Here is a 23,632-nt window from a genome sequence, read left to right as displayed (position 1 = left end):
CTCCTTTTCAGAGCTATTCTCCGAGCTCGTTGAGGCTTGAGTGAAATCAAAGGAACCCCTTTCCACCGATTCCACCTGAATTGCCTTGGTCTTTCATCAGGGCAATGGGGGAGTTCAGAATAGACTGTCCATGAACTAATAGGTGCATGGAGAGTGGACCATCTACCTTCGGTGCATAGATCGGATCTGAGGAGGATTAGTCCCCCTTGGTGGAAAAGCAATCTTGCCCGTCTAGTGATGATCCCTTTGAAGTTTGCATGGAGGATCATTCGGATGCGAATTTGCCACATGGAGACTCCTTTGAATCGAACTTTAATTGAATCGAAGGCTTTTAAACATCATTTCTATCATACGTATCTAGCCGATCAATAACAAATATCTAGTCAGGCTTTGGTATGAGATGTTGAATAGAAGACTATATTGATTTCTTAAGATACATATAGGATATACCAATGTAAATAAACTCTCGAAATGATCGACTAAATAAATGAGCCTGACTCAATTAGAGAGAGCCTCAATCAGCAATTTTTGTCCAAGAGGCCAATTTATTGAAAAACAATTGAAATTCTGATAATTCTTGAATGACAAAACTTAATTATTGAAAAGGACAAGGGCCTGCCTGGTAAACAGGAATAGATTTGGATCGTTTTTTTATATTTATCTCTACAATAGATGGCGCCCTAATAGGAACAAACTGACCAGATCTCTCAAAAGTCAGACTCGCGCAAGGTTCTAAGACATTATAACTTTTGTTCGATTTGCCGATACTAGTCTAGTAAAATCCCAAGTTCTAACTCCATAATGAGTGAATTGTAATTTAAAAAAATGAACAAATAAATACAAAAAAACTTATGGTTAAGTAGAGTTTAACTTTATTTGGAAACTAAATAATGAGTTCTACTTTTGCAAAGTATAACAGCTATTGTAAAAAAAAATCCAATTCAAATACTAATTACGAGTCCGGACTCGAGCCCATTAATCGCTCCAAATTTAAATGCACTCAAAATTAAGTCCGCACTTGTTCCAAAGTCGTATTCTTCAAACTTCACCACCAGATAGCGCTCTAAAAAGGGCACACAATACCAAAATAGAGCATAAATGAATCGGCTTTTACTTTCACAAGGAAACTGTGATTGTTTGATCTCACCTTTCATTTGACATGAAATGATTTGAGCATACTTGTGATGTACATCATATGGTAACCTGCTTAGTCATCAAACGTAAGCGAGAGAATAAAAAAACGGACAGAAACTCGAATAGAAAATGTTTTTGAGGTGTATTGGGTGGCTGTAGTAGGTGTAAACATGAGCAAAAGTAACATGTTCACTATTAAGTCTGTGAGGAGAAGTTTCAGTGAATGATGATCGCGTCATCTAACACGTTAAAGGTTTGATAGACTATTACAATCACCTTACCTTACTCAACTTGAGTTTCTTTGACTTTCGATTTTAATGCACATTCAACATGGCGTTGCTTTGGATACCTCCCATGGGAGGGGAGGGATTTCTCTTTTCAAGATATCTGGTCTTCCTCAAAAGGCATTTTCCATTTGTCTTCCTAAAGGTAAAAGTTTCACCCGGCCCATTTCCTTTCTAAGCTCGTGGCTGTGTTGGCAAAAGTAAAAGAGTTGTGAAATCTCTTTGGTGTCCATAACCAAGAAAAGCGTTACGACCTTCCCAAGAGTTCCTAACCTTCATTTAAAGCCACTTTCTGCTCATTTTGCTCCTCCCTTAGACCCACTATCCCCACTATCCAACTGCAAGGCTGGCGCCCCATAATGCTCAAAGCTGTTAAATGTTTCTTACTATGTCAGTTGTATTGTCAAGTAAAACTGGATGGTGTATGCCTATGTAGGTTCTAACAGTCCCAAGCGCTAATGAAAGGTTACAATAAACTGAAGGACACAAACCCTTTTAAGAATTCGTTTCCATTTTGGGTCACGCTTTTCCGAGAAGCTATTCGGATTATCTTAGCCCCCCTTCACTGAAACAAGAGCAAGATTTAATGGCTAAGCAATATCTACGTAATTTTTCTTGCTCAATATTTACTATATTTCTTGGCATATGAAAAGGATAGTTTTTCAACATGAAACTATATTGATCGAACTTGTTCCTTCACCGGGATCAAATCCATTGAAAACATTTCAATCAGGTTTGAAATTTATAGCATCTTTAGCTCAGGCGTGATTTTAAGGCGTTAGATTTGAACTATAAAAAGTCTGATTTTTTGATGTATGAATTCATTTGGGTATGTAACAATGATCTGTTTTTTAAGTAGGATGCAGATTAATTTCAGAAGAGCAATTGTAATCAAAATTGTAAAAAAATGTAATAAAAATAACAAAATGTATTGGAAAATGCTTGTAGGCAGACAAAATGAAATCTTATCTTACTTCAAATTGCTTAATACCAACTTTTTGCAATGGTAGTCAGAACTTCAACATCTATCCATTCTAAAGCATGTTCAAGGACATGTAAGCCACCACACACACATTACAAATGACGGATAAGAAATACACGTTTTTCAATTCTAATAGCTTCTAATAAGCACAAAAAATGGGTTTTGAGGCATTCAAAGCATGGTCAAGAATATTTGACGAGTAATTTAAGCAATAAACCTCAAAGGCGTAACTTTTCTTTGAAATGGGATTCTCTTAAATATGTGTATCCTGTAAACGAATTGTTTTGTGACTAAATTGTTAACAGGCCTCTTAAAATTGGTCCGACATCCCCACGGAATACTGGCAGCCACTCACATTTGTCCGGCTCAAATTCCACCAACGCCGGGAGTTGACAAGGGACTTGTTGAATCTCGATTATAGATAACCTTGCAATAACAAAGCATTTAATCACCTAAATCCATCCGCTTCGTTATGATATGGCTGCTATTCCAATATTAACTCTTTTCATGCGCATTGAGTCATTTATAATTATATTTCAGAAGATGTCATAAACTTGCCAACTATTTTATCATTCTTACAATTTTCGCTTGGCGATGTCTCTATTTGTTTATATCTTCGGTTCAGAATGCATCCATGCACTCACATTTGAACATCTTTTTATGTAATGACATGACCCAGAGTCGCAAGAAAAATAGTTATTGTCATCAAAATTCATTCATATGGGTCTTGTTCCTACTCTTGGCCTCCTGCTTCACTTTTTGTTGGACTCAACTACACATCACAAAGTCTCATTCAACAAGACTCGCAAGGATGAACCTGTGATAAGGTACTTTGACCCTGATTTAGAATCATTTGAAAGCATTTCAACAACATGGACTAATCGTCGTTGGCTACCTGGATAAACCTTTTTCCTAGATCGAAACGTGTCAATAATGTTTAATGAGGAGTAAAACATGTAACAGCGGCTTTTCCTAAAGATTAGCCTTTCGTGACTGCCTTTCTTGTGGTTTTACTCGTTTCAGAGTAAAAACGCTCAAGCATTTTTTTACAATCTGGATATTCAATGACTATCTAGTTCTTGTTATCTTGTTTCTTCAGATCCCTTTATGATAACTAAGATTGCAATGTTGTGATGACCTCTACATATAGCAGAACGTTGCAAATATGGCATTTACATGTTTTTTTCTTTCTAGCGTGTTTTCTGGCATATTATCGTTTTATACCGGCATGTTTTAAGAAGCATTCTGGCATGCTACGAGCCCTGGGACCTGGCATCACTGTTGGTCACTATCCATGGAACAGTTCCACTCCTGGGTGCTCAGATTGTCACATTTAGTGTTTTAAAATCATTTAAAATCAATGGTATCACCAACCTATTGTGGCAGGTTATCATCAGGATGGACAGATTTTTCGTACAGTGATGCTAGATAGTGCCAAATCAATTCTATAAAGATATACTTTTTGAATAAAGCAAAGGCTTTATGGTGGTCACTGGAGAACCCATTTTCAAAATCTGGTAATAGTTGGCACTTCTTAACGTGGTTTTGTTCAGGGAGGTATTTGGAATATTTTACTTTAGGAAGAAATTCATGGTTATGAAAAAAATGAATTTGATGAATAAGAAAAACTAAGAGAAAAGATTCGACACAGCTGTATGTATGTATGTACGATATTTTGATCAAAAAATTCATCTCATATAGCTGCTGTTCGTGCAAAATCTTTCTTTAGTGAGCAAACAGAGCTGTGGGAATATTCAAATAAGATTTGAATTTTATCACTTGACGTGTACTTGTTTGCATTATACCTCATTTGCCAAGGTAGGAGCTACAGTTTAGATTTTTTAAATGAAGCTTAAAATGCGCAATTCTTCTTCATTTTGAATTCACTTCACTCTTTAGGAAACTTCAAGGGCAGATGCTATGTTTCCCTTCAATCTGGACAAAAACTTGTCGCGTTGTCTACAGATCAGCTCAAGATGGTACATGAAACAGTTACTAGTACTTTAATAGCTGAATTTTTCAATTTATCAAAATTGTCACTTTTTGGTCATAATTTGAAGTCTGAATTGTCGCATTTATTTTTCAAGCATCTGACCACCCTGTCCTACTCCAACCGATCGAAGCCGATCCAAGGCGATCCAAAAACATACCCAACAGCCATTCAGCCATCAACCCTCGCTTTCAAAGGTGGTTTGCCTGGCTTACACAACGCCCCTCTTAGCCTTGCTTTGTCTGTGGTTGCGGGACTCATAAATCTTATCGATTTTACGCCCACCTTTCATTAAAACGCAGTCTTCTTGAATTTTCACATCCCTAGATTTAGGAAGCGGAAATGCGTTAGTTTACTTCCACTCAGACGGTAGTTCACCAGACGCCATGGAAAGATTGAAAATGTAGGTGATTGGCGATTGGAGGTGCCGCTGATTGAGCCGGGGAACCGCATCTTGAATATGCTTCACCCATTTGGGCTCCAATGAGTTCAGCAGGTTTGCAATTGTTGTATCGTTTTGGAGTTGACCTTCGGCCTCAACGATTGTGTCTATGTGTTGCGTTCATTTTGTCTTGGATGAGAAACAACCAAATTACGCTTATATCATTTTTTTTGTTTAGATCCTCAAGGCGAAGACAGCCCTGTATATCAATGCCCAGTTGAAACCGAAAATCAGCCGTATTTTTGTCAGATTTGCGAGTTCTATGTACGGTAGCTACTTCCCCCTATGTCCATACATGTGAAAGTATTTAATGAGCGACAACAGTCACATGTTTGTTAATTTCTGGTGACATATTAAAAGTTTTACCGTGATTTGGTGAATGTGCCACTAGCACCTAGGAAACATTGGACAAAGATATTGAACATGAGATAACTAGTCTCCGCTAGTTGGGAAGTCAATTCAAGGACGAATTTTTGCGAATCCAATCAAAATAGGTTTCAAAGCAACTTCTATTGATTCTCCATTTTGTGTGTTCTTTGTGTCAATATGATTTGATTGATGTGATTTATTACAGGAATGGTTCGTTCAAGAACCAACAATAGTAAAGAAGCAAATAGTTGACACACCTTTTGTACGCACATTCCTGAGCATATATCGCTCAGATTCTGGATAAGCGAAAGCTTGTTTTCACCACGAAGTGGGCACGAAATTAAGAAATTTGAACTCTTTTCTTTTCAATGATATGTCGTGGAAGGAAGAAAAGAGTACAGATGGCCAAGGGGGGGTGAAAGGTACGAAAAGTGTTGAAAAGTAGACTCCAATAGCTTTTAAAAGAAGAGGGTAATGGGTAATTTGTCACATTGTTTTCAAAAACATAATATAATAATAATAATAATAACGACTCATGTTCGACAGGAAGGCTCCATGTTCTTTTATCAACTACCATAACTATGAGCAGTAGAGAGGGTCAGATATAATGTGAGAGGATAAATCCTAAATCAACATATTGGGGTGCAAGCAAAGCAATTTGTTCGTTCCCAGGATTCAGAGCTATATTCTTTTAACAAAAGTTTGACAAATTCTTTGCCCAAAACCCCCATCTTTATCCATTTAGGAAGCTTTTGATGAAAGTGCTCCTTCCAGACAACCGGCAAGTGCTCTGGACATTATCTTCACATCGAAAGATACCATAGTACGATTAGTCATTGGTTCATGGATTAGTGTTTTTTCGTACATTTTGCCTTGGTTTAGAATAGTTAATGTTCGGAAAGAGCATATGAGTTATGATTATGACCAAGAGTGGATCCGAAGTCAACCACAAAGAAGCGGAAAGAACGAAAAAACTGGATTTTAATCAACATTATTGAGGATGAGAAGCGATTCAAAAAATACAGCAAAACCCACAAGTGATGCGAAATGATGAACCATAACTAAAGACAATGTTATATTCCAAACTGCACAATCCATAAATGAAGTTTGCTATTTATTTCTAAAACACCAGCCTGTTTTAGCCAACAATATTGAGCAGGTCTCGTCTATGAAAGATTTCGGTGTAGTCCTCCAAAATAATGGAAAGTTCGATGAGCATACCCAGTTGAAGGGGGGTTTAGCGGCCGAAATCAAGCAACATAAATCCTTAATGATTGACTCATATTTTCGTTAACCATCGATCAGAAAGGTCAAAGATACCGCAAAAACGTAAACACGGTCGGGGGAATTATCTGTTCTTGCGTCGTGGATTTCGAACATTTCTCTTTCCGGTTTGATGCGCTCCCTATCAACGGCGTCCTAAACTAAGTTTTGGGCGGGAAAATCGAACCATAATAGCTCTGTAACAATGGGTAAAGCTTTTCGAATGTGTGGTTGGATATATCACACAGTTAAGTCCATAGCATCACGATGCTAACTCTGTACAAGTCGATTGTTCAACCACATCTTGAATATGCTTTACCCATTTGGGCTCCCATGAGTTCAGCAGGTTTGCAAAAGGTCGAACAAGTCCAAAGATGTTTCACTAGGAATATCACAGGAATGAGAGAGCTCTCATATTGGGAGAGACTAAAAAATTTGGGACTGTACAGTGTTCAGAGAAGGTACGAAAGGTATCTGATACTGTACGTCTTCAAAAGTATCAATAAGCTTTGTCCCAACCCAGGGTTTAGGGTCAATTCTAGTGACCGTAGAGGCTTAATATGTGTTTTGAGAGTACCTTCAAGCCCTCGAGAATCCAGGCAAGTTCGAACAATGAAGTCCACTTCTCTTCTTTCTCGGGCTCCTTCATTGTTTAATTTACTTCCCTCTAATATTCGTAGGGAATATGTAGGCCTTGTTGATCCGTTTATCAAAGCTACCCCAATAATGATTCAAACTTTTGTACCGTTTTGAAACAAATTCAACGACAATAGAAAATTGAGCGGGATTTCAGTGCTCCTTGAACGTGATGCTTGTCTCCCTTCTTCCCCTAAAGAAAATCACGATTCTTCAAAATTTGGGCGCCAAATTTGATTTTTCTCCGCTTTTCCTATACTTTACTCGATCAGAAGAAAGACCCATACCTTGGACACTTTTCCTCTTACTCTGGGTACGTAAGTTCTTGCCAAAGCTGCTTGCAAGTTTGTCGATTCGATTTGAAATTGCAGGGTAGTTTATACAGAATAAGGCACTGAAAATACCAATTCCATCAAAAGCCATGAGTTTTAGTGCAACACTTTTGTTACAACTTGGGTCGAAATAAAAACTGACACTTCTGTTGGTCCGTAATCTCGGTTGTCATTCTTCTTCGTAGCATCCAAAAACTTTGGCAAATCCTCCGCAAGATTTTCTTACTAAAACAAATTACAGAAGTTTTAGCTTGCACACAAATGCAAGATGTGCTTTAGGTCTCGCAATTTGATGATTTCTTGCAAGTCTAACTGCTGTTTTCCATCAAAGGTTTGATTACGTACTTCACTGACAATATTTTGAAATCCAAACGAACAAACCAAGTGTTTAGACCAGAGACTACTGTTTCGTGAATCAGATGTGCAATTGATCAGCTTTGTCCAGAACAACATATTGGACAAGCGACTATTACACTTTTAGACCAAATGTTGTTTGTTTCTAAGCAAATAGTTTTCGTCAATTTGGTTCCCGAGGAGTTTCTGATACTACTCCCAGTTAATTGGCTTTTTACATTCCAATTAAAAGTCGGTGAACCAATGATCTCAAACTATTTCCACTTTGCAAAGTATCAGAGATATTGGTATCCCCAGGAAAGCTCTTCAAGGTTTTTATGAATTGATCTTTAATTTGATTTCAAGGGGGGATCTGTTTTTGAAGATGGTTCTGTGCACCTGCACGCTACGTAAAGTGTTTCTACAAGGCCTTAAATAACAATCACAATGACCTTCAAATAGCAATTCAATTTCGTTCAAATTGTAATTCAATACAGGACTCGTAACCCAATGAACCCTGCTCAAGGATTTCAAAAAATGGAATTAGCCTCAAAGAGCATTTTAAGTATTTTGTTCTATGAAATATTCCTATACCATTTAGTTGATTATTATGTTTGAAAGATTTAAGTTTTGAAATCTAAATATTTCGGCTACTTCTATTCGCCATTTTTGGAACTTCAAAGGGTTGTTTGATTTGCTAGGCATCTACACCCTACGAATTCTAAGCTTTTCTTTTGCTCCATCATTGCTTATTATAACAAGTTAAGGCATTTGAAAATATTGGACGCTAGTCGTTGACTCAAAACGAAGGTAGAGGGCCAACACGCTTAAGATTCTTTAAGGTAAAAGATTGCAATTAAGTGATTTTGGGTTAGAATGGCCTAAATAGGTTAAAACTGAATGCCATCAAAATAAACGGTCGACCTCGATTTGTTACATCAAATATGGTTCATGTCAGACAAACTGAGGTTACAAATTTCCTCCTCAGACAAGAAGAGAAAGTTTATAGCGTATTATAGTCACCATTATTAGTCCTAAGTCTCTTCCGGCAACCTCGAATCTTAAGTTCTTCTCCCAAGGGTGGTGGATCTGTGTGTGTAAGGAACATGGAACTTGCCATCATTTCCACCAAAAAATATTTATAAAGTGCGTCAAAAAGCGGAATCGAATGACTTTTCATTCCATCCCTTTGCTTAATGGTTACAATTGCTTACTTGAAATTCTTACACAGGTGGGCGTTTTGGGTTAAACAAATTATTGATGTCAATTGCTTGTTCTCGAATTGAAAAGTTGAATTTGTGGATTGTGAATCTTTGAAGTGAATCGGAAATCCTCCAAAAAGTCACGGAAGTTAAATAATAAATTTAGCCACAATATCTGGCATGATGAGCTAAAATGGCTTAATGCCATACCATGGCAAACCTGGACAAAGATACTGAATTTTAACTTCGTTATTACTCTCCTCTTCAAAACACAACCAATCCGTCGAATAGCTTGCGCTAAAACTTTTTCTTCGTCAATAAATAAACCAAATACTAGAACTCAAACATTTTAAGCTGTATATTTAAGTCGATGACAAAGCCATAAGTCCAAGTGTTTATTTTTTTGTTCACAAGTGCACAAATTGACACAACGGATGGCACCACCAATGTGTGTCATATAACCCATGGAGTACTCCATGTATAACCATACCGGACGCAAAACCTAGAGAGTGCGATGCGAGTTAGCTAGGCGGACTCGTCTTCTGATACTCGTCGGCTGATGTTTCTTCTTCGATGATACAACCGCCGAGTCCCGATGTAATGAGAAATGTTACCATATGGTTGAGACCAAACAACCAATTTGACCACGGATGTCATAAAAAATGGATAGCATCTCAAAACTCTCCAACTGTACATTAACCGACCGTTTCAGCAAAATAGATAAAGGTAGTTGGTAGTTTAAAGAAATAAAAAAAAAAGAGAGATATTGGTTCGAGGTTGAGTGAAATATTTTTCGAGCCGTGAAAATACCCCATTCCACCCATTTGCTTATTGTCTTCAGTGTCACCAAATTCTGCGCTCCTGTGCGTCCAATGTGCCTTTCACGGTTATTCCATGCATGCCTTTTTGACCTTTGTTTCCATTTCGGTTCTACTCAACCCCCAACAACCCACTTTTTCAATGCCATGATCTATGAACATCCATCCTCATAGTGGTCCATTACATCTCTATTTCACTCATTCACCCGGAAACCAGCTTCCTTGCACTTATTTCCAAATCCACCATTCACTCTGTTTGTGTCCTAACGCATCCAAACATAAAAATGTGCATTCTTCTAGCTTAGTTGATATTCCCTTTTGAGTACAATGAGGATGGGATCCGCGTGAGATCTCTTTCTTCACCATGAATTCTTCCACGCCAAGCAAGCATGGCCGCTGGATTCTAACGCCTCCGACTAAAGAATCGTTGTCCCTGGTTCAAATGGACGATCCTCACACGCCCTATTCGCCCCTGGAAGTGCAACCACCCTCCTTGGACTTGAACTCTCAGTCACCTCCATCACCTGTCAAAACGGATTCGCCTCTCGTGTCCCACGCCCCCCAGAAAGAAGACCCCCCTCCATGTGGGTCGGATGTCCTGGATGGATCCAGAAGATTGTCCTCCAGGATAAGAACCAAGGTCCGTCAGATTCACATGATTTATCCTGAAGAACAAGATGACATCCAGGACATCCAAGACTTTCTGGATGGGGACGAATACCGTCCGTCAGACACGGATTCGGAGGCCAGCTTTGAATCCGAGCAGCTTGGGTGTGTCTGCCAGCGGCCTTGGAACAAACGGCACATGATCTTGTGCAACCGTTGCCAAAGATGGTTCCACAGCTATTGCATGGGAACCACGAAGGCCGAATTGAAGAAGGCCCCCGAATGGAACTGTCCCAAGTGTTCGGCGAAGACTGTTCAAAAGCATTCAGCGCCGGCAGCGAAGGGAAAGAAGGCCCAGAGGAAGAAGAAGGCTCCGAAACCTGCTAAGACCACCTCCAAGGCTGCGGCGAGTGAAGTCAAGTTGTGTATGGTGTGTGGCAAACAGCCTTGTCGAGCCTCCAGTGTGTTTTGTTCCGACGATTGCATTGCCATGTCGGTGGAGCGAGTGGCGGCCGAAGAAGTGCTCCCCATTGGATCTGTGATCCGGAAAGAGGCTATCAAGCCCAAAACACCGCTCAAGATCAATGAATCGTCCGTAAAGAAGTTGCCCATGACGGCGGGGATCGAATCAACATCCATCGTGGACCAAGTGAGCCCGCCGGAGGAGTACAATATTCTAGAAATGGTCAAGAGAGTGTCGGCTCCCATTCCTGCGAGTGTTACTCGGCAGGGCAAGCTCTTCACAACTTCAGAGCGATTCTTTGACGCTCCCTTGGATGTCCTTCTCACGTTTCTTTATGAGGCCCAAACGGGTCAAACCCCAGTGCACCATCAAGCAATTCCTTTGTGTGACGTCCGAGGTGGGTTGATTTATGTCCACAAAGGACCGGACACGAGATCGGTCGATTCCAAACAAGTCCCTTGGTCTGGAGATGGCGGCGCGTTCACCAATGTGTCGATCACGCGATACCCTCTCCTTCCTACCTCAGAAAGTATCTTCGAGCAGATCTGTGTTATGAATCCATCCGTGAGAAATCGAAAGCTCTTCAAGAGGAAGGTGATTTGGTTGTCATTTTGTCCGGATTACGTGGTGGTCCAGTACATTGGTGATGAATTGGCCTGTAAGGAATCCACTTCACACGATCTACCTCAAGTTCAAGCGCTTTTAAAACTGCCAAAATCGACGACCATCATTCCCAAGACACAAACCGACTCACAACCTACAGCCGTCATTGACCTCCTGGACGATGACGATGTGGTGGAGGAAATCTCCGTTATCAACCAAGGGACAACATTGCAAAAGCTTCCCGAAAATTCAAGATTGGTTGGACCAAGCCGTAATGTGCCAAAGATCAGTCCCAAAAAGGTCGATCAAGGATCTCAAGTTGTCAAAAGTGTCCCAAGAATGCCCCAAGCCCAGATACATGTCGAGGATCGTTTGTCTCGATTGAAAGGAATCTCATTGACCCCGTCAAAAGGGAATGTGGAACAGTCCGTAAGGTCAAAAGTGGAATTACTCGATTTGGAGGAAGAAGACAGCTCCATGGAGGTCGGGTTTAATCCAAAGATCTTATCCGTGAAATCCTTGCGAATGACCAATGAAAACACCCCAACCAAGAAGGAAATCAACCGCAATTCTATGGGGCAAGATGAGGCTGTGATAATTGATATCATCGAAGATGAAGGTCCAAGCGGCCATTCGGTTTCAGTCAAGCCGGATGCCGGATCCGGGAGCAAACGTCGAAGATGCCTGAAACCTCGTCGCAATCTTCCACGCACGCTCAAGCAATCGCTTTACAAAGAACTTCGGAAAAATAGTCCGGACAAAGTCGAACCTTCGCCGCAAGAAAGCGCTGTTCCCAAACATGAGAACGGTGACATCGAAATCTTGTCCACGGTATTACCTCCGGAACAAGAACAGAAGACAATGGTGCAGGTCATCGTGAAGCCGAGGGAATTAAAGGCCTTGAAAAACCTGGGCTTCACCGTAGTCAAGTCGGAAAGCTGAGCCCTTTGCTAACCGAATGCTAACGGCCCGTCTCGTCGACTTCGTGCTGATTGACCTTTTAGGCATTATACTAATATCTTTGAGTGCCTAAGTGAGCGTCTCGTAAATTGTCCGAATGTTAATGTCAGAAGTCACTCTATGCTGAAGTCTTGCAACAACTCTATCCTTATTTTTCCATTTTAATCGTGTTTGTATAAACGCAATTTTTTCCCAAACAGTTTTAAACAGTCTCCCACCCGAAAAAAGTCAAAGTACAACTGGATATTCATAATCTCCTCCTTTGGATCGAGTGTCTTTGGTTAAACTCGCCGTCCTCATCTCATTCGACTAGCCATGTGAACCACTGGTACATGGACGGAAGTCCGAGGGTCTAGACGTAACACTACTAGAAGTGAGTGATTGTATTCGCCTTCAAATGAGACTGACGTCAGGTCACTACGGCTTTGCATTTCAATTTGCAGACTCAAAAGTTATGCTCCCTCAAAGCTAACAATTTGACTCTACACAAAACGAGCTAATAAAACCTGTTTTTAGTAGTTGACCACAAGACAAAGAATTCGTTTTGTGTAGATTTATGTAGTAAGCATTGAGGGGGCATAATTTTTCATTCAGGCATTTAATTGATCTAAAAATGGAAATGCACCGTCGCCTTGAAGAAGAACGCAATTCGTCGAGTTATTTGCGAAATATCAATTCTCCACCCTAGCATCCTTGTCCATATTCCAGTGGTTCAGGGACTATCATTAGCCATCGTTGGTGGTGTTTACACCTGCTAAGAACAGGGAGGGAGTTGGTAGTTTCTACAGAAGCCAAGCCTCTGTCTGCATCTGGTATGGATCTCCGACTATTAGGAGCAAATGTGGGTTAGGCCAGCGGTCGATTGGTAGTCTGGCCATGACTAGAAAGTGTACAGTTGAGGCTTGTGATGGTGGGACGACGACGACTTGGGAGAGTAGGACGGGGGAGTGGAATTATTTATGGGACCATAGGAACTCACGGACGGATCATAAACATCGAAAAGAGCTAGAATCGCCACATAAAAACAGCCCTCCTCCCTCGTTTTGAGGCAGCCTTTTTCCAATTTGGTCGACGAAAACATGATTAAACAAGCCTAGGATCAAGAGTCTTCGTTTTGTACCTTTACCAAGTAGGATAAACGTATTTTGACTCTTCAAGAAATCGACAATGTCTTAGATTCATGTCTCTTAAGACTATGAAGAAGCCACGACAATTACGACAACTGAAGCTGAAATGTTAATGCTTTTTGTAGGACTCGAATCTGAACTCATAATCATTGAAGGGTTATTTTCCGCCTGTTTAAAGTTGTCGTAAACCGTATTTTAGTGGTAGCTTCCACATCGTTGGCTAAGTTCAATGACTTTTAAAGAGTGTTGTGGATTGCTTGTTTGAAACCTCATTCACTCTAAATTTGGCCAAGATCAGATTTATCAAATATGTCCTCATTCATTTCAACTTCTTTAGCATTTACATCCCTGAAGTACGTTTTTTCAACCATTGTCGATCAGAACATCAACTATTTGACTATATTGGGATAGTTATTAAATTTGTGTTTTAGTTGAAGTAATCCATTATTCTATCCAGTTAATCAAGTTCAAAGCCAGGTATCATCTTTGATAATCATAAGCAACCCTGAGTAAGACACAAAATCTTTTAGGAACCTGTGACATTTTTTTAAGTGAACAAACTGGAGCCTGTTGAAAAGATCCACTTTACGTGAACGAAAAAGTATTTTCAAGTAATGACTAGCTATAATCATGGTTCAACACGTTTCAAAATATTCCGCTTCTAAATGGTCATTGTTTTCGTCTAACTAAAATGATGCATAACGTACACTTTATTCTTATCCAACCCTGCATCCGAAATCTTTGGGGGAAACTTTTTGAACGAAAACTTCCTAGTTTGGAATTTAACAACTCGTAGTTTTGTAATAAAGTACATTGGAAAACGACCTAAAGTTGTTTCAAGTCAAACATTACACCTATTCGGTAGGATTCAAAGCAATTAGAATCATTCATTTTTGTAAAATTTTCTCTCAAAACCAAGAGAGTAACCATTTTTTCATAGGTTTGAAGTGAACACAAATCTAAGCAATTTTAATGCGGTTTTTTTTTTAAGTTGGCTCATTTTTATACCAATGAAAAGATATACAACAGTCTTGGCATTTGAGCTAAAAATCTTAATCATTGATGTGGCTACCACCTTAAATAGCTTGTGGGTTCATTTTCCAAGAATTGGCAAAAATGGGAGATCAATCTTGCACATCCGACGTATAACAATGTGGACTGCCACTGTCAAAATATTCCATAGCTAAATTTGCAGCTTTTCCCGACATCATTCGTGGATGTTAAAAGTCAAAAAGCAAAATGGTGAAATCCAATGTTGATTTAGACCACGGGTCCGTCTATCTTGGTTGTCTTCACTTCTCTCAATCTCTGAACCATTTGGGTTGAAGTGTGAATTTTCTCCAGGCAAGCTAACAGCCGATTCCCTCTCACCAACTCTCGGAATGGTTGTTATGTGGGGTGTTGCACGTAATCCACAAAGGATCCGTAATGCACACTCATCCACTCACAGCATTCAGTGAAAACAGTCATTTGGCAAGACCCAATTTCGCTTTGAACTCCCTCACCTCCACCCTAAATTGAGTACCACAACCATTCCAAGATGGGCTTGAACGCGTAAGTAGTTCACGTCAACGACTCACCGAAGTAACACCGACACTACGACGAATATGGAGATCGAAAGTTTCCCTACCTGGTTGGTTCTGGCTTTGGCGACGAGTCTGGTTTTCATCCCGGACTCCAACGGCTTGGAACAGATCAAAGCCAATTTGACGACAGAGGATCAGAAGGTGATATCATTGAGAATCCCACCGGATCTCAGGGAGTTCCTGGCCAGTCTGAGGCCACCAAACCGCTCGAGACAGCCGCGATATCACGATGATAACGAGGGTCGACCCGTTGTTCGCCCGACCATTGGCAATGATATCATTATCATTGACAACGTCATGCATCGACCCATTGAACCCAGTCAAGTGAGGTTATTCATGGATGATGACGAGAATGACGCGAGTGTTTTATCCGTGGACTCCATGTTAGAGATGAACAACATGAATGATATGGATAACATGATGGTCGATTTCGAGGCGAGTGAAAGGTTAGTGAGTGCGAGGAGAGGAACGATTGGTTTGGTCCGTGCTCATTTCTTGAGGCTCATTTCTAGCGAGGATGACATGCCCGGGATCAATTTGAATGGTGAAGAAATATCGAGTGCGGCCGAAATTCGACCGGGAGTGTTTAGCTGCGGCCATCAAACGTCGGAGATGTTCATCAACTTCATCAATCCCAACTACCCCGCACACGATTCAACGACTGGGAGCTGTCATTTCCGGATCTTAGTGGAAAGACCGGAGGTTTGCCAGGTGGGTAAATGGTTTTCTTCTAGATGTAGCAATGATGATGCAGAATATGGAACACTTTGGGGTTATCAAAGACAGATTTTGGAAAATATCTCAAGGAAAAAAAAACAATCATTAGTTAAAATCAAACCTCGTGAGTCCTACATTTCTTTTGTCTTTTATACAAAACGTTACTTTGAGGTCGAAAAACATTTAGGCAATTCTGCGATAAAAACATATAAATGTCCAAACAAAGTATCACAATGCTAGCTAACTTTATACACGTCAATTTTTTGGCCACATCTTGAATATGTTTCGACAATTTGGACTCCAATCAGTTGAGCAGGTTTACAAAAGGTTAAAGAGGTCCAACGATGTTTTACCAGGAACATCGAAGGTTTGAGAGAGCTCCCCCACAAAGTTTTTCGTCGGTTAGAAATGTCCTCAATGGGGCTTGTCAAGTGAACGCGTTCATGAACAGCTGACTATTCTCCATGGAGTCAAATCAAAGACAACATGCCCAGCCAAACCGTGCTGTGCATGCATTCAATTTTGACATTTATTTCACTTTGCATGCTTTTCTAAGCAAATAGCATGGTGATATTGAGCCAATTTGATAGTGCGTTTACCGAATTACACCAAACATGTTCATTTTGTTGGGTTTTATGATACAGCTCACTCAAAATCACTCGATTATTGAAAATTCAGTGGTGTTATGGTGTGAGTTGATTGTGATGCTTGTCTTAGTTCTCCCTTCCCAAAATGCCCAAAATCAGGGAGCTGGACCACATTTTTCCATGAATTTACTTTACTTGACATGGCCTCCACCTCCAAATTGGCTCCTGAACAGAAACCGACATTTTGATTAGTCTCTAACAAAATATACAGTCACAAACATTGCAATGCCCAATGATTGCTATCAATTATACTATGTCGTTAACTTAAAAGACGAAAATCAGCGCATTTTCCTTTCATATTGCATCACACATCATTGCAACTGAGAATAAGTGTAAATATCTAAACGACATACCTTTCCGGCTATTAATTCCTATATAAATAAATAAGTCTCTCTTCAGGAATGTTTACGAAAGTGAAGCTGTTCTTATAAAAATTCAAAACAAATCAATAAAGCTTCATGGTTAATTCACTCCTGGTCTCTCAGCTCAGAGTGGATTTTGTGGACACGGAAATGCTCACTCCGCGTCAAGGCAATTGTGCGGATCAATTTTTGGTCGTGGGGGGGGACATTTGGCCCACGGGATTGGACAAATTGTGCGGCATCAACACGGATCAACACTTCTACCTCCATTTGGACCGGGAACGTGCCAATCAAGGAATTGACGATGAAATCAACGTCGACTTCACCATCACCACAGTCAACAGGTTTCACATTCTCCAGTTTTCCCACGCCAATTATCAAAGCCACCAAAACATAACCTCATACTCTGGTTGATTTGTTCCAGTAAACCCTACAAATTTGGGTTTTGGGTGACTCAAGTGGATTGCTCATCTCAGCCCATCATCGAAGCTCCCGCGGGATGCACTCAATACTTCATGAGCTCCTCAGGCACCCTCAAAACATTCAATTTCGAAGGGGTCCAATATTTGGCGAATCAAAATTACCGCGCATGCTTCCGAACGACTAGATCGAGTTGCTTCATGAGCTTTTCGGCCGATACCAGTCAATTCGAACTCAGTGTAAGGCCCTTTTTTGACCATAACATCCCTTTTTCCGAATTCTAGGATCTTAAAGACTCTTTCAGTTATTCATCAACCCAGATGTCCGAAGAAGTGTAAGCCAAGATCATTCATCGTCCTGGTCATTTTGACGGCGAGTAAACTGCACTAATTCCCCATTTTAGCTATTCTCTCGGATCAGTCGTCGGAACATGGATCCCCGGCGATTCTTCAACCGTAATCAAAACCAGAGAAGTCGTGCTTTGTCCGGTGTGGGGGCCAACGAATGTGGTCTGGATTATCTACTCATCCCGGGAGGAAGACCAAATGCCACCAAGAATTGTGAGCGAATAAGCGGTTCCCTTTGAATGATGATTCGTCACTCTCTTAGTTTTATCACTGTTATGTTCAACTTTCCAGCGGTGACGTTGGATCGATTTTGCGGCGGAGAACTGAACTTTGAGAGCAATGCCGAGAGCAGTTCTACGATCTACAGTGATATCTCCGGACCCATTGCCTGGGTTCAGGTACATGCATAGATTCCGTTTCAGTATGCAATATGCATGTACGTATGTAGGCTTCTTCAAAGTAATCTCTCTTTCAGCTGGTCACAGCCCCGAGGAATGACTTCACCAGGAACTTATTGTCACAACCTCGGACCCGAGTCATGAACAACTTCAACCTCTTTCGTCGTCGGACATCCACGACTCAAAGATCTGATTTTGAAAATACTGGCGCCGGTATACGACTGAGATATGCTCATGTAACGTCGTGTGATTCAAATAAATGAATAATTCATGAATGATTACCTTTCTGGTGTGGTTGAGGAGGGAAGCTTTTGACTCATGGCTCACGGACACTGAGAACTGATCTGTGGCAGGCTGCAAAGGCGTCATCGGGGACAGGTGTTCTATGTCCATTTCTACTACCTCGGAATCGCTTTTGACTTTGTTTATCTTCTTGCATTTGTCGCCCTACTATAAAAAGGTCTTGTATGTGAACACAAGTGGACAGAATCAATGATGTAACGAAAGCAAGCTTCTCACACTCGAAACACACTTTTCGGATTTTGAAAGTACACGCACGATAGTAGGATGGGGGCGGAAAGAAATATTATTTCGCATTTTTTAAACACATAGAATTCGTCATTCTCGAAAAATAAGTGCTCATGGCTTACAAATTCAAGTGCATTGGAAAATACTCATGTTATCGGTATGCATTGCAAAAAATTAATAGTCATAATCATACATTTGGTATTGTCACGCAAAAGAGCTGCGAAGAAATCGACAAAAATAAGGTTGCGTTCAGTCCTGGAACTCAATGACCCTCTCCAGGATTTCCCAATTGAGGTTCAGAGGATTATCAATCTGTTTTAAAGCCGTTCGGAATGTTTCCGTGGCATTGATTTGAGATTTCAGTTTCTTCGTAGGAACCCCGTCAAAGCCGTGAAAATCCGGGGAAGTCGAGCGGGATTCAATTGGATCCGGGAGTGTTGCATTCCCCTTACAATTGTCCGCATGAACCAGACTCTGTTTCTCACTGCAAAAGGTCTCGTCACAATGATCACAAAAGTAAACTCGCAAATCTTTGTGGACGTCTCGACAGTGCTTGAGCAGGGTCCTTCGTTGTCGGTAGCGTCGATCCGGGCAGAGTGGACAAGGGATCGGGTGGAACTCTTTGATATGAGCCTCGAGATCGAATCGGAACGGGAAGGTCAGGTTGCAATTCCAGTTGCTGCATTGGTTCGCTTCAGGTCCCAATTTGATCTCGAGATGCGGTGGGGGCGATGTTTGAATGGGCACACTTGGAGTGGGAGGTTGAATGCCGCCCACCTTGTAGTGGTGTGATTCGAGCATGTGCGCATCTCGGACCTCCACGTCGGTGTATGAGATAGGACAGAATTTGCACACGGACACAAACTGGTCGTGGATCTTCTTGGCGTGTCGCCTCAAACTGTCGCCGAGGTCGTATTTCTTGTCACACCAGAAACATTCGTATAACTGGGGTACCTTGTTCGTGGACCTTCTCACTACGCTGGCGGGTCTCTTAACGGGTGAAGAGACTTTCGTCGGACTTGGCGACTGAGACAAGGTGGCGGGTTGTGGTATTGATGGGGGGGTAGGTGGATGCACAGGTGCTTTGACAACTGCTGCTCGACGAGATTCCAACGGAACGGTCGGCGGTTTGACGATGGATTGTTCAGCCCCAAAACTTCGAGCAACTTCGAGATGCTCGGGGGTGGCCAAATGCACCTTGCGTTCCTCGATGGATGTGAAGGAGAGACCACAATACACACATGAGACACAAACCTTGCCATGGACGACTTTGCTATGCTTCCGCAAACTGTCGGCCACAAAGTAGGTCTTATCACAATACGGACACGTGAAGCACGGCTCGGAGGAATCCGTACTACTGGATCGACCAAGAATGGCACGAGACTGTCCGTTGGTTTGACGTTTGGGCGTCTCAATCGCACTCGACTGCTTGTGGACCCGCCTTTGATGAGATTGCTTGGACTCGGCATCCGTGAACACCAGGACACATATCTTACATACCGCTATATACAAGTTTTCGTGCATGACCCGGCAATGTTTCCTCAGCGAATCGTACGCCTTGTACGGCCGATGACAAGCAGGGCAAGTGAAGGGGTGATTGTCCACGATATGCTCCAACAACTCGGGCTCAGAATCGAACTCCTCATCGCAATTTTTGCAAGGATGTGAGCCTTCTTCTTCTTCCTCTTCCTCCGGCTGACTCTCACTCTCCTCATTGGCCTCTGCCTGATCATCAGCTTTGGGAGCATCAGGCGGCTCAAACCTCGCTGAGGGATCGAGGTACTCATCGACTGGCATGTCCTCAATATCGCCATAGTCGCCGTCACAGGGGCCTTCTTCAAACACAGCGGGTATCTCCGTAATCACTTCCGCCACAAAATCGTCAGGGTCCGGCGTAGAGATCTCAATCCGTTGCAACTCCTCCAATGATGGGATTTTGAAGGCGTTCAATCGCTTCGGATCTAAGCCCTGACACAACTGATTGTGGATCTCACAGTCCTTCTCATTGGTGAAGACACTCACACAATGACGACAAAACACGGCTCGATGCTTGATATGGTGGGTCTTGAAATGCTTGCGGATGCTCGTGGAGTGTTTGACCATTTTCGGACACAACGGACACTTATAAGGATGATTCTCCAACACGTGTTGGTCAAACGCCTTGGCCGTGACAAAGATCTCACTGGCCGGGCAAAAAATGCACTTGCCCGGAAGTTGAATACTGACTTTCGTGGCCGGAATGTAGACCTGACTGTCCTTGAGAACCGCTTTATGGCGTTGAAAGTGCATTTGTCGGTAATGTCGGGTGAGCACCATGGCCGTGGGGAAATGCAGTGGACACGACGGACATTGGAACGCGTGACATTGTTCCACGTGGGACAAGAGCTTCTCATTGGTATTCAAGCCATATTGGGCACAGTGCTCGCACTTGAAGTCTTGGGGACGTTGCTGCCCCAAAGGCTTCTCTTTGGTGTGCATCCGCATATGAGCCTTCAAATGAGCCGACGAGAACAAAGGCTCCTGACAAAGGCCACAGGGGAACACTCTGACGCAAGGATGCGACGCTAACAGATGCGTTTTCTTGGCTTCACTCGAAGCAAACCCGGCCTGACACACCCCACATTCCCCTTCGTCTAACCTGACCGATTGAGGGCGGTTCTCTTTGGCCACCTCCCCCGCCCATCCTAAGCTATCCATGACCTTGGGCTCAAAGCCTTCTTTCAACATGGTATCCGCCGTTAAATCAATCAACGACGAATACTGCTCGGGTTTCAAATCCAATTGGCCATGCGCAATGGGAAAGATCGAGTCCGATTGAGGCGGATCCACACCCTCGTTCAATAAGTCTAGATCCTGGGACAGACCCAGGATCGGTTCCGCCTCGCCGCCTGGGGGCGGGTCCACCACCATGAAGGAGGCGGGACCCGGCTCCAAGAGCGTCAGATTATCATCGATTAAGCTGGCATTGACCGCATCCATGACGATGAACGGGTGAATACGAGGGGCCCTAGAGACCCATTAGATATGTGTGTGCGTTTATGTGTGTGTGAGAGGGAATGACCTAATGCCAGATGCTGGAGTAGTCTACGAGCTTGATCTTTGAGCGGGGTTTTAGGTTGGTGGGTGGGTTAGTTAGTTCGTTAAATAGCCTGTGATGGATTCATTATTCTGCCGACTTGAACGGTGGTGAGCCGATGATAACAGAGAAGCATTCTCTGTTCAGACATGAACACACAATTCGCGGGAACACACGCCAAACTTGTATATACAGTGTCAGTATGTATCTATCTTTTTGTGTATACGCTACAAAACGCTCCAAGATTTACACATCGTTCAGCTAGCGTGACCATTTTCGAATGAACTCCTTTAATCATTCTCGATCGATATTCGATAAACGCCGCTCAGGCCCGTTCCTGTTGATTGTGATGCTATTATTATTTTCTACCCGACAGTTCCATCATTGGACAATATCAGTAAATTGACAGGCTGACATGATGGCTATTGCTACCGATTTTCATGGCTTCTCCATGGCAGGTTATGGTTACATTTACTTGCAATGGCAATTACATTTCCGGATGGTTGCTATGTATTAACATTGGGCGGAAGAGATCGTCAAATTAAATTTACATTTTGATCTGTCATTTAAAGCAATTTTCTCTGAATTTGTCATATTCATCTTTACCACCTCCTCTTGGTTTGAAATTTTTATTTGTCTTCTCAACATTGTTCACAGACTTTTAGTCCAATTATAGCGAGGAGAGATTTCTAAATTGGCTAAATATCGAATACGAAATGTAACTGAAAATGGTTTTTTTTTTTTTGAGAATTCGCCAAAAGTTTTTGCAAGAACACCAAATGATTGCAATCAAATACATCTTGAAATAGTTGACACAAGTCTAATCACATCAGTGGCTGATACAAGCACACGGTTCGTGATGAAAAATCTGGAAGATGGTTTTGAGATTCTTACGAGAGGAATCCACAGTCACGCTCGTGGAAAAACAGCATTAGGTTTCGCCACCAAAACGGAGGAACAGCCCGCAAGTCCCAAGTCCCAACAACGTTGGTTCCAGGGCGATGATGACAATGAACTTCAAAAGTAGATCATTTCCGAGGACAACTAGAAAATCGTACGAAAGAGACATGGTCGATTGAAGCGTTATCAAATGGCGGTCATGGGTGTTCATGGAGGATTTTGGTTGACGGGATGATGCTTGAAAATTGTTAGATATTTTTTGAAACAGATAGAAGTGTGAGCTGGCCGTCACCCTTGAGGTGTATTTTTCAGGAAGCTTCTAGTTCCCAGTCCATGAGACTTATTTTTTTCCATAATCTAAAGCCAAAATGAGTCACCCCATTGCCATATACTCCCGAGTATTGAAATATGATAAATTAAATGTGGAACATGCATCACTAATAATCGTAATGAGTAAAAGGAAAGCCGTCATTTTTTTGTTTACATCAGTACTGGAAGAGCATCTGTTGTTCTGTTGCTAAGGTAGAACCATTGAACAGAAAACAAAGAAGAATGAAAAGAGAGTCTGTCGTGGTCCTTTATGGGGCCGGGGACGTTTAGGCAAGCCCTGGCAGGTTCGTTTGTTTGCTGGTACCAGTGTCAGTGATGCAAGTTTGGAGCTTCAAACACGTTTTCGAAAAGCTGACCCTTCATTGACATTACTTTATGAGGAAAGGTCAATTTAGTTCAAGCTAGTTTGAAACGACAATTTTGTATCACTGGCATTGGCAGGCAAGTTTGTTTGCTGGTGCCAGCGCTTGCCTAAATGTCCAAATGGGGCTTGTCAGGTGAACACGTTCATGAACAGCTGACGTGATTCTGGTCTTTTTTGTTTGGTTTTCCACGGGCTTTTCTAATCGCTACAGGGAATGCAATCGCCAGTACTCTTAAAATGAAAGGTTATAATTCATCTATTTATTACCTTTCAATCTTTATATGATATTTGGTCTACCAACGAATTTGAGTTGGCACACCAAGCTAGTCCTTGAATGTAGGGTTGATCTGGAATGCTACCTAAAAATTGGTCCAAGTCTGACTTGAATGATGCAACCAGATTGACAAGGCCTA

General features: G+C 41.8%; 3 protein-coding genes across 5 annotated transcripts; 2 read left to right on the top strand and 1 right to left on the bottom strand.

Moving 5' to 3' along the window:
* The first annotated feature begins 10,005 nt into the window (after window positions 1-10,005).
* LOC131890456 (uncharacterized) lies at window positions 10,006-12,661 on the top strand. Its single transcript, XM_059239795.1, has one exon. The coding sequence runs from the start codon at window positions 10,150-10,152 to the stop codon at window positions 12,397-12,399; it is 2,250 nt and encodes a 749-aa protein (XP_059095778.1). The 5' UTR covers window positions 10,006-10,149; the 3' UTR covers window positions 12,400-12,661.
* Window positions 12,662-14,684: 2,023 nt separating this feature from the next.
* LOC131890237 (uncharacterized) lies at window positions 14,685-18,296 on the top strand. 3 transcript variants are annotated; one of them, XM_059239545.1, is made up of 8 exons: window positions 14,691-15,576; window positions 15,643-15,841; window positions 16,980-17,200; window positions 17,281-17,515; window positions 17,581-17,610; window positions 17,680-17,836; window positions 17,915-18,021; window positions 18,099-18,296. In XM_059239545.1, exons 1-8 carry the CDS (start codon window positions 15,152-15,154, stop codon window positions 18,282-18,284), a joined length of 1,560 nt encoding a protein of 519 aa, XP_059095528.1. In that variant the 5' UTR covers window positions 14,691-15,151; the 3' UTR covers window positions 18,285-18,296. The 3 variants fall into 3 exon arrangements, with proteins under 3 accessions (XP_059095527.1, XP_059095526.1, XP_059095528.1); XM_059239543.1 differs by having other exon boundaries at window positions 14,689-15,841; XM_059239544.1 differs by lacking the exon at window positions 17,581-17,610 and having other exon boundaries at window positions 14,685-15,841.
* Window positions 18,297-18,798: 502 nt separating this feature from the next.
* Window positions 18,799-21,528, bottom strand: LOC131890708 (zinc finger protein Xfin-like). Its single transcript, XM_059240115.1, has one exon. It carries the CDS (start codon window positions 21,526-21,528, stop codon window positions 18,799-18,801), a length of 2,730 nt encoding a protein of 909 aa, XP_059096098.1.
* Between the last annotated feature and the right edge of the window lie 2,104 nt (window positions 21,529-23,632).

The sequence above is a fragment of the Tigriopus californicus genome, chromosome 11, assembly GCF_007210705.1.
Source record: "Tigriopus californicus strain San Diego chromosome 11, Tcal_SD_v2.1, whole genome shotgun sequence".
NCBI classification, from domain to species: domain Eukaryota; kingdom Metazoa; phylum Arthropoda; class Copepoda; order Harpacticoida; family Harpacticidae; genus Tigriopus; species Tigriopus californicus.
This window is presented reverse-complemented; position numbering and strand designations above follow the sequence as displayed.